Raw genomic sequence first — 11766 nt, 5'->3', positions numbered from 1 at the left:
CTTCTTCTTCTTCTTCTTCTTCTTCTCCTTCTCCTTCTTCTACTCCTCCCACTCCCACTCCCCCTTCCACTCCCTCTCCCCCTTCCACTCCCCTTCCTTCTCCTTCTCTCCTTCTCCTTTTATTTATTTATTTATTTATTTTGATGGAGTTTCACTCTTGTCACCCAGGCTGGAGTGCAGTGGCATCATCTTGACTCACTACAATTTCCACCTCCCGGGTTCAAGCAATCCTCCTGTCTCAGCCTCACAAGTGTTTTCTTCTATTGCAGATAAAAGCGTGACTAGTTTGAGGAAGACCAGTTTGACTAGAGTGAAGCATATGAGAGATGAAATGAGGTTAGAGGCAGTAGCTTTGTTCCAAATTATTGTTAAGCCAGGAAAAGGTCACGATAAATGCAAAGATCATGATAAATGTAAAAATCACTGGATATTTTCCTGCATGTACATCAGCAAGTCTCAGTTTACTCTCCTCTTTTCTATTGATTATCGTTCTTACAGATATTTTCCATGATGATGAGTTACATTCTATAGCTCTTCTTCTCAATCATTTTTATTTGCCATGTCACTTAGAACTTGGCCATCTCCTAATGAGAGGTTAGGTCATAATTCTGATAGATAATTTACACAGTTTGGAGGGAGAGATTTTATAGAGTTAGAGAGAAAGAGAAGAAGGAATTCCATACCTTTTCTGATTTCTAGTCCTATAACACCCGCTTCGTATAGGTTGGAATGATAGTACGTACTCTCTTCTATTTAGATACAGAATGAGGTTTAAAACTTAAGAAAATATCACATTAGAAAAAGCAAGCTGTTTCCAGTGTTTTTGAGGGGGGGCATCATAGTAAATGTTGGCCTATGATAAGAGCTTGACTCGTTGGCCAACAGTCAACTTCTCCATTAGGCACAGGGCCCAAGGTCCTCAATACTTTTAGGAGGCCACAAAAATATTTTAATTTATTTTGAAATCCAAAGATAAAGTGCATATAATATAATCTGGATTATATTCATTTTTGTAGCAACTCAGTCATAAAATAAGTTTAATTTTCTTCCTGGAGGAATGGCCTCCAAAGGCACAAGTGCCTATGGCTCATAAAAGTCATAATGCACCTCTGTTTGACCCAATCCCACTTAAATAACCAGGCTTTTGTGTTCTGTCCAATACACTTTTTCCCCAGATAAAATATTATGGGGTGTAAAACTGTGGTTGCTTTTTAACATGAAAATAAGGCTTCCTGAAAAAAGATGTGAGCCATGCCTCTCAGTCCAGAAAACAAAGCTTCTAACGTGATTACTTTTCACTGAGGTGAGCGAGGCAGAAAAATGTAGCCAGTGTTCCCTGATTTTACAAGGGTAGCCTGCCAGTTCCAACATCATTTCTGCATCAATTTATAATCAGATGGTTTCTAAAAACAAAATTTTCCACAAGTTTAAGAGAATGAACTAAAACTTAATTTAGTGGTTCATGGGACATGTAAAAGTACGACATGAATAATTTAAATTTGTCTTTGCTTTTCCTTTTTAATTGTGGTTATCCTTATAGTCTTAAAAAGGAAAGCATTTCAGCATTGTGTAGAGTAGGAGTACTGCGTCTATTAGGAGGGCTGTAAAATGGGATTTACAAATCTCTTAGAAGCTGGGAGAGCACAGTAGTTTGAGAAGGACTGTATTGCTTACAATTTGTAGATAACCACATTCAGTAACTTTTTATATGATAAATAATTGTTTTTTAATGGAAGTGTCTTACCTAAGAAGACATAATGAGTTTATGGTAATATGGGATGATTGAATGTTCAGCTTGCAAATGCCTCAAAAGTCACAGAGTTTAATTGCATTTTACAGATGGTAAACTGAGGCAAAAAAATAAAATTACTTGTTTAAAGCGCCATTACTAATAACTGGGAAAACCAAGATAAAGACTTAGGATGCCATTCATTTGACTTTATTGTGTTTTATAAGAAGTATTTTTCTAGGCAAAACTGTATATTAGATAGATTCTCATAAGCCAAGCAAGATACTTGGTGGTCATGCAATTATTGATGAAACCAATTCTAGATCTTGTGTCATTTCACAGCAAACTAAAACTCTTGCTTTTATATTGCACTGCCGTTAGCAACAATGTCTGCACCCTATCTTTTTGTCCTCTGTCATGTGTTGTTACTGAGCTGCTAATATAGTTGTAGAGGGGGAAAAATGTGTTACCATTGCCTTTTATTTTATATAATTTTGGTGTCTCATTTCTTGCAATTTCATAGAAGCACCATTGCATATGAAAATGTGTAGGCCATCTAATACAAGCATGACATCATTGTGAAGGTGCAGATGACTCATTATCCATGTCTCTCCATGAGAACCTTCCAAAATGAAGGGTAGATTCACATGATGCAAGTTGGTATTTTAAGATGGAGAATACAGATATACTTAAGGCCTTAGCAAAGATGATATATCCTATTGTTTCCTTAAATTTTAGTAACCAGAAAGTAGTTCCTATGAAAATGTACTCAACTGGAGACAACAACATAAGAAAAGTGAGGTTAAAAAGAGTCTCCAGTTACTTAGCCAAAAATTGTAAGTTACAATTTCAAATAAATTATATTGCCCCCAAAACAGTTTTACAAATAAGACCACAAAGTGGCCGGGCATGGTGGCTTATTTCTGCAGTGACAGCATTTTTTTAAGGCTCACCTGGGCAGATCTATAGAGCCCAGAGGTTCGAGACCAGTGTGGGCAAAATGGCAAAATTCTGTCTCTACAAATATTTATTTAAAAATTAACCAGGTGTGGTGGCATGTGCATATAGTCCCAGCTATTCAGGAGGCTGAGGTACGAGGATCACTTGAGCCCAAGAGGTTGAGCCAGCAGTGAGCCATGATTGTGCCACTGCACTCCAGCCTGGGCAACAGAGAGAGACCCTATCTCAAAAACACTAATTAATAAAATGAAAAAGACAACAAGGTTGTGACTGGTGTTATGAAAGAACTCTGTGGTGGTAAAACACTGGGAACGCATATTACTGAGTATCAGGAGAGCTGCTAATTGACACTACCATTTTGCTTTTATGAGTCTCTGTGTTTCCATTTGTATGAACCACATGAAAAAAATGATTTCTAAAGTTGTAAATTGTTCAGAATTCATTCCAATTTTGACTCATTCCTCTCTCTGTGTTTACAATGCACTGTTTTAGATAACTGGTCAAAAAAACAATCATATATTAAGGCCTTACTAGATTCAGCTTTTGCCTAGGTCTTTATGTCAGAATCTGTAACTCAAATATCTTCTTTTGGAAACAAAGCCTTATTTGGTATATTTCTCAAAAGCAGTGAAACCATCACAGTTGTATCACGTGCATTGTCCTCCGGTTAGCTGGCTTTATAAAGAGAGCTTTATCCATAACCAGTAGAAAGTTTAAGTTAGCCTTAACTATCAGAATCTAATAGAGAATGGTAAGAAAACCTGCTTCTCAGCTTTATATTTTATCACTATATGGATGAGGTTGCTTCAGAATACTCACAAACATTTATTACAGACTGTTCCACTAAATTATTGAAAACCCCTTTTGCCTATTATTGTCTCTGATATTTCGGCAAGACTTTTACTTCAAAAAAATAAGTCACAATATTTTTAGCCTACTCTTGCCTCAGTTTCTTCACCTTTGAAATATGCCAATTAGGCCAGGTCAGAGAAGTGACTGAACAACAAATGGACTGCCCCGCCTCTTCTCATGCCAATGCCAGGCAGTGGTAACTAGCCATGGTGTTCCCTTCCACTAAGCATGACCATCAAAGTCTGCACTTCAGTGTCTAGTCTGCTCTGTTTCATTCCCCACAGGTCTTCATCTCTCTTTTCTGAAGCTTAAACAGTGAAGGGGCAGGCCGGGCGCGGTGGCTGAAGCCTGTAATCCCAGCACTTTGGGAGGCCGAGACGGGTGGATCACGAGGTCAGGAGATCGAGACCATCCTGGCTAACACGGTGAAACCGCGTCTCTACTAAAAAATACAAAAAACTAGCCAGGCGAGGTGGCGGGCTCCTATAGTCCCAGCTACTCGGGAGGCTGAGGCAGGAGAATGGCGTAAACCCGGGAGGCGGAGCTGAGATCCGGCCACTGCACTTCAGCCTGGGCGACAGAGCGAGACAGCGAGACTCCGTCTCAAAAAAAAAAAAAAAAAACTGCGAAGGGACATTTAAAGCCTAAGTCTTGTAACCTTTATTCATTCAATAAATATTTACTGAGAACCTACAGTGTATTTGCCTTTCTGCTAGGAAAAGCTGAACAAAATATGTCCTTCTCTCGTGACGTTATAGTTTCCAGACAATAAAAAGTTAAACAATAAAAGGAATCATTATTGCTGTGACAAATGGTATAAAATAAATGTGCATTGTGATCAACAAGACTGGTGAGACTGTAAGGAAATTTCGATAAGGTCATCAGGGAGATGACATTTATGCCGACATATGGAGAGAGAGAAGTCAGCCATACTAAGAACCAAGGGAAGAGTAATCCAGGCAAAGAAAAGAGCATATGGCTCTGAGGTGGAAAACAGCTTACTTATTTTGTTTAGCTTCAATTTTCTCATATGAGACACTGTTTTCTACTCACTACACATTTACCTCTTCTTAAAATACCTCCAATATTCTTCAGGTTGACAATGTATCCAATTAAAAATATTTACTTCCATTCTTCTTTGCAAATATCAGTGGCAATGTGAGACATTTGATTAATGAGATGTAAGTAGATTTCGATTAGGATTTTAGGGAAAGTTTTTCTCTTTTCTTACATAGGCACTACTCCTTTCATTTTTACCAACTATTACCTTCTATCATGAACAGAGTTGCAATGGCTGGAGTTACAGCAGTCACCTTGTGATGAGAAGGAAAATCTAAAGACATCTTAAGACAGTGGCCTTGTCAGGATGCTGAACCAATCAGAAATCTATCAACATTCACTTTCACATATCTTATATAAAATGATAAATTCTCCTTTTTTCAGCTATTCTCACTGCTGAAAACATTCCTAATTTTTAAAAATATGCAGTTCATTTTCCAAATTAGGACTTTTTTAAGATAAAAGGAGGAATTATGAGTATTTATGCCAGGCTGGACACTGTGGCTATGCCTGTAATTCCAGAAATTAGGGAGGCCACAGTGGAAGATTTACTTGAGACCAGGAGTATGAGACAGACGGGGCAACAAAGCTAGACCCTGTCTATACCACAACCATACAAAAAGGTTACAAACCAGCCAGGCATGGTGGCACATGTCTGTATACTAGGTACTCAGGAGCCTAAAGCAGAAGGATTGCCTGAGCCCAGGAGGTCAAGCTTGCAGTGAGTCACTATGTGCCACTGCACTCCAGCCGTGGCAACAGAGCAAGACCTTGCCTCTTAAAAAAATTATGCCAGTATATTAGGCTTAAACCAGTACTGTCCCAGGCAAACTATGGCATATGATCTTCCTAATTGTAAGGTTATGCTGTGATTTAGATGAACTTATAAATGTACAAATATTTAATATACTGTATGACATGCAAGTAACATATAGTACGTATTACCATTATTACAAATGGGTCTGTTATTCAGGAGAAAACATAATAGTTCATATTAAATAATGTATATTAAATTGGGGGAAAAAAGCAGGGAGAAGGGAGTTACCACCAAATGCCTGTTTAAGCTAGAGTTTTTGAAGTAGTTTATCTTTGAGTTTCAGTACAAAATGGAATTTATAAAAAAAATTCTCTCTCCAGGACTGATGCTGCTAGGAACCCGAAGGCCTTTTGCTATTTTCTTTACTTTCTGTCTTCCTACACTACCACTGTTATTCTTCTATGAATCATATCTTCACCAAAATAGTCATTTAGACTGCCTGTCTAGTGAGAACAGAAAATCGGTTAGGTAGTCCAGGAGTTGACTCAGTCCTTGTACATAACTCCCCTGCAGGAAACCAAGAATACATTATTCCCACTCATTCCATGCATGTAAACCAGTCGAAAGCAGAGGGGTAAAGAAAAGACCGGGGAACCTGACTCTCACAGTCATTTTTCTCTTGGCTCCTCCAAGGTGTTTCTGAATATTTTCAAACAGCCGAAACTCAGGAAGTTATTATGAAGGGCATTTATCCAGGATTCTTTCAAGAGCACTAATATATATACATACATCAATGCCACGAGATACACAGACATATCAGCTAATTTTCTAAGACTATGATTAGGGCATTTGTGTTTTTGCAACATCAGTTTGGCGTAGGCTTTCTTATTAAGAAACAATTATTGTCCTTTGCCATCTACCAACAGTTTAATCTGGTAAACAAATTCAATTATTTTTAAGATCAAGCAAGTGTCAGTAAAGATATAAAATAGACACAATGATCTCCACTCATAGAGGGTAAAATATTATCCATGAGGTAAAAGCATCCATACTTCACTTCTTTTTCTATAAATACAACTTCAGCATAAATAGAATTATTTCAATAACTAGTTTAATCCATTTTTTCTAGTTCAGTAGATAAAGAATAACCTCTCTCCTGAAGCAACATTAAAAAGTGAAGTCACAGAGCACTGCTTATGGAAAGCCCCTGCAGTATATTTCTGTTTAAATTTTCTTGATTCTCTTATCTATGTGCTTTTCTCACAGATATAGCTAGAGATCTCTCATGCTTAATGACTCACAATCAAGAAAAATCCATATAAATTTACTCACAGCTTCCAAATTTTAGTGGGCAAGCATGGGCATCCATAGGGAAGTCCTCCAAATGCATTGGACATTCAGCTCTCACTGTCAGCCTTAAGGGAAACATAGGATACAAACAAGAGCCATATAGATTAGATACTTCTTGATAAGTACAAGTGGAATGCTATTAACTGTAGCAAATATATTAACAAAGCAGGCATAAATTGTAGGGTTATGCTGAGCTGTTAATAATCAAATGATCTAAAAATACATATTTACAATAATGAGTGGATTCCATCCTTTTGTTTGTTTGCTTTAAGAAAAAAGGCAACTCCTGATACTGTACAATGGGCAAGCCTTGTTAATATTTTCCAAAATAACCGTTAACTAATCCACTCAATTACGGCAAATTGTTTGAGAATAACACTGTAAGTAAGCAAATAAACACTTGCGTAAATACTAATTTATCCTTGATTGAGAGGAAGACATGGATAGCACAGAAGAAAAGAGAATTTCTCCTAAGTGCATCTCTCTCTGCTTCTTTCCCTAAAATAGCACCAAATGCATAAAAGAAGGAAACAAAAGCTGAAGGGGGATGTGTCCTCAGGCTTTGTGAGATTAAGATTAATACAACGTCTCCATATATGATCTCACTACTTGCAAACCATTTGGTTTTATTTACAAACCCACCATCTAATTGAAGCTAGGACTCCGTTGTGCTTCTCTCTAGTCCCTGGGATGTTCTGTGGATATGAAATCTATTCTTGTTTTGTTTTGTTTTTTTGGATTTCTAAGAAAGAAGTTCACTGAAATATATTTGCTTTCAGTTTGTAGAATTATAAGGAAATTTATATTCATGCATTTCATATGATTTTTAGCAAGTATATTTACCCATATTACTAAGTAGCTCAAGAAATGTAATAAGATAGATTTATAGCCAAATATACAAAGTATAATTAATGATTAAATTAAATTAATGATTAAATTGCATTCTTAAATTATTAAAGAAAGTAAAAACACATTAGCAAAGGAAAATTTTAGGTGATGAAAGATACAGATGAAGAACATTGCATACATCAGAAACCATTAATCAATAAACTACTTGGGATATGCAAGTCTCTCCTCAGAAAACTGCCATCGAAGAAGAATGAATACTGGATTTAGGCTCAAAGCCAAGTGTAGGGTGTTTCATTGGGAGAGAATATTTCAAATTTCAAATACCAGTAGGTCCTGCTTAGATAATCTAGAAAATTCTCAACACATGTGCTCATTGATCCTCTATTTTTATCTTTTAGATTTTTTTTGAGTCCTATTACATTTTCATTAGTTGGCTCAATATCTAAAGTGTCTCTTGAAGCATTTTTTCTTTTCTTTTCTTTTCTTTTGGATGTTTGTGCTTGAAAAGCCAGGCATTCTGGCAGTTTTCTCCAAAGATAAAATATTACTGTACTTTCATACAATCCACTAAATTGAGCATTTTGCCTTTATTATCTTTTTGTACCAAAGAAACAATTGAAAAATATGAATTACTAAGTGTTGACCAAATGTGAAAAACTCGTATCTAACAAGTCATCTGGGAATAAACTACTGCTGCTCTCAAGAATGAGTTCCAAATCATTCTTAATTTTTCATAAATGAGGAATACTTTTAAACATCTCTTTTTTTCTATATAATATTCAAAACTTTATTTGATTCATGTTTCCTTCATTCAATCATAAGGTATTGAACACTTAATAGATGCTGGGCTTTACAGCAATCTTAAAGAGGGGGAAATGTTCATAAAACAGAAATGTATGTGTAGTCTTTAGTTTGAGAAAAATTAATAGTATCTATATTCTCATCTAGCTATCAATGCCATTGTGAATTCAAATGCTTCTTCAAATACCTATGTCTACATGAATCTGTGTTTTATGAATTTTGTAACTTTCCATATTTTCTGTTTTTTATTACTTTAGTTTTAGTAGGAATGTTTTCAGATGTAAATCATTAGAGAGCTTCTAGAAATGTAATCTAGTTCTTACTGGAATGCAGGAATATATGAGTTTTATAATAGAAAGAGGAAGTTCCTTATATTGAATCCACCTAGCTACAGAAAATTATTTAAGAATAAAACTAGACATAAGCAAATAAACATTTGCATAAATAATACTTCATCCTTGATTGAGGGAATTAGAGCAGGTTGGAGAGATTTTTAAGATTGTTAAGGCTGTAAAACAAGGAAGCAAATATTCCACCATGGCTCATCAGCCTGATGATTGCTTACAAGTGGAAGGGAATGAAGTACAGAAATATTCATGAATGACAGTGCAGTCATCCTTACCTCATGGTGTACAGCAAGGTGCCATCCTCTGTGATCCGCAGGAGTTTGTTGGGCATGGTCATGTTGTGGGCCACTGACTTCTTTCCATTGTGAAAAAACGTGTCCGGAGTCCAGATTTTACTTGCCATTAGGTTATTTAACCGGAGGACTGTCATGGGCCCTTTAAATTTTAACCTTTCATCCTTCCAGCTTTGACGGAAAAATACATCTATTGTATATTCCTAGGTAATTTTGGAAAATGACGAAGAGTTCACTGTGCTGTATTTTGCAATGCAAATATCTAACACAGACAGTGCACAATTTTTGCAACTTTGGAAGTAAAATGTTAGCTAGGTGATGTTTTTAGAAGTAAATGTGTGATAGCATGTACATGTTGATGTCAGGAGAATCACTGGTTGGTGTAACGATTTTTTTAAAAAAAAAAATCTAAAATGCCTGACATAATTTTTGGTCAGAAAAATTTTTCCAATTATTGGCTCAGATATGTAAAAGGAAAGTAACACCCCACCTCCACCCTATCACAGCAGCACTAGAAGACATAGAATATATCACAATTTTAAAACAAACTCATGTTAGAGGGTATTATGCATAGAAAAAAATGCTTAAGTTAGACAATTCCAGCCATAAAGGTAAAGCTTAGTATTTTGGGGGCCCTCTCATTGTCTCTGAAAACCTCATGCCCACACCCAAGTAAACTGTGATTCCAATACGGGTGTAAAAATTCCATCTTTTTTTTTTTTTTTTTTGCTAAATAAACTTTTTTTTCCACAGATAATGTACATAGACTTTCAATTATCCTACACATTAAAGAAGATTATGAAAACAAAGAAACTGCTTCTACTGGTAATTTGGATCCTTTTCAAAAAGAAAAAGAACAAAAAATAAGAATGCAGAGTGTGTCAGTGTGTGAGTGTGTGTTTGTGACTGTATATGTGTAAAAGCCACATGAAAAATGTTTGAAGCTCATCATCATTCACAGCCAGGGAATCTATTTATTTGAATAAACACAGAATTCCTTATGGCAATACCTAGAGACAAACATCTGCTAATCTGAAAACAAGCAATGTGACTTACCAGTTCCTAAAATTGAAAAGGGTAATAGCCATTTTTCTTGCAGTACTTGCCACCCTGGCACTAAATTTGGAGCTCAATGGTTTGAAGTAGAGATTGCCACATTCTCCATTAATCTTAGTATACCCCAAACCAGAAAGTGAACTAACTTGAAAACATCACGCTACATTTTCCTAATCCTCTAAACCCTGTTACATCACAAAGCAGTTGTTTTTTAAATCTTATACATATTGTCATTAGGACCTACAAAAAAAACAATGTTTGTGTTTCGGAGTTTTGTGTATGAACTTTTTGTATAGGAACTTAAATACATGTCTCCTTCTAAGGGCTTAAGCAATGCTGGGTGAAGATTGAATGAAGGTTCATTCTCTGGCACTTGTTTGGCATTGCTGAGTCCTTACTGATCAAATAATTAACAATTATTATTAAATGTATTATAATGCACCAGATATAGTATTAATTGCTCCCTGAGACAGAAACAAGGAAGTGTAATATGGTGCCAGACTTTCTTTGTAGACAAGACAAGTTACCTTGTTTGTTGGTTAGGATTTTGTGTTTGAAAGTGTCAGATGAAAGGCACTGTGATAAATACATGAAGGGAATTTACTCACCAACAAACATTTCTTAAGCACCTGGTAAATTCAACAAAGGAGAGACTGTTTAGGCTTGGGCACTGTAAGAAAAATTCACGATGGTGTACGACGGGCATAGAATAGTATTTTCCATGGGAGGGGAGACTGTGGAGGATATCAGCAAGTGAAATAACGTGCCGATGCCTGTCAGGAAAACTGGGTGGATGGATCTACCTCAGCGTGTGCAGCTTTTTCTCTCTAGATGACAGACAAGCTTGTGAGGTCGGGATATAATATACGATGAAATGTTCCGTTACTCAGGACTTAGCAGTATAAGCTCTAGTTTCTATCCAACTGAATGACTTTAAATTGGTGAACAGTAGAAGGAATGAATGGCCACTTGCAAATCAAAGTTACAAGGATGCCTAAGGTGACCACATGCCCATGAATCTAGCCTTTGGTTCATTTATTTGCTTGCCCCAAAGAGGTTTTTTGAAAATAAAATACATGTTAAATATAAACTAAACTTAAATTAGATGTACTACCAAATCTTTGACAAGATGTATCCCAAAGGCAATAGTTTCAAAAAATTATGTCAAAATCTGCCAAAATCATGATGTTCGCATGTTTATCATGTTTACCACCAGCTTTATCTATCTGTGCTAATGACAGACAATGGAATCCCCAAATTCGTTTAGGACATTCTTCCTTCTAATACTGTACCATTCACACACACACACACACACACACACACACACATGAGCAGCACTCACTGGGTAATCTTCATTTCCATTTTCTGCAGTGTTAGAAGTTGAAATACAAAGTGAAATAAAAACAGTTGATGAAAATTTGTTTCTGCCTAACCAAGAGTGTAAATATTTGGTCTCTCATTTCTGAGAACTCTTCCTGTGTGATTGTCGTGGTAGCAGCAGGTAGTTCCCAGAAGCTAGCTCTATAAGATGACCTTGCCCCCTGGGGCACGGTTCATTAGACCAAGAGTGGGTATCTGGATGAAGATTGGCCAAAGCCACCCTCTTTTTCTTTTTTCTTTTTTTTTCTTTTCTTTCTTTTTTTCCTTCCTTTCTTTCCTTCCTTCCTTCCTTCCTTCCTTCCTTCCTTCCTTCCTTCCTTCCTTCCTTCCTTC

The 11766-nt window shown here is 36.4% G+C and overlaps 1 protein-coding gene across 4 annotated transcripts in view; it reads right to left on the bottom strand.

Annotated features, from left to right (window-relative positions):
• GABRA1 (gamma-aminobutyric acid (GABA) A receptor, alpha 1) overlaps positions 1-11766 on the bottom strand; it is a 56017-nt gene that overhangs the window by 19020 nt on the left and 25231 nt on the right. For all 4 annotated transcript variants that reach the window (XM_011947719.1, XM_011947720.1, XM_011947718.1 and 1 more), the window contains 2 exons: positions 8980-9200; positions 6690-6772 (listed from right to left, as the gene is read on the bottom strand). In XM_011947719.1, coding sequence (XP_011803109.1) covers positions 6690-6772; positions 8980-9200 — 304 coding nt within the window. The remainder of the gene's footprint in view (positions 1-6689; positions 6773-8979; positions 9201-11766) is intronic.

The sequence above is a fragment of the Colobus angolensis genome, unplaced genomic scaffold (assembly GCF_000951035.1).
Source record: "Colobus angolensis palliatus isolate OR3802 unplaced genomic scaffold, Cang.pa_1.0 Scaffold27, whole genome shotgun sequence".
NCBI lineage: Eukaryota > Metazoa > Chordata > Mammalia > Primates > Cercopithecidae > Colobus > Colobus angolensis.
This window is presented reverse-complemented; position numbering and strand designations above follow the sequence as displayed.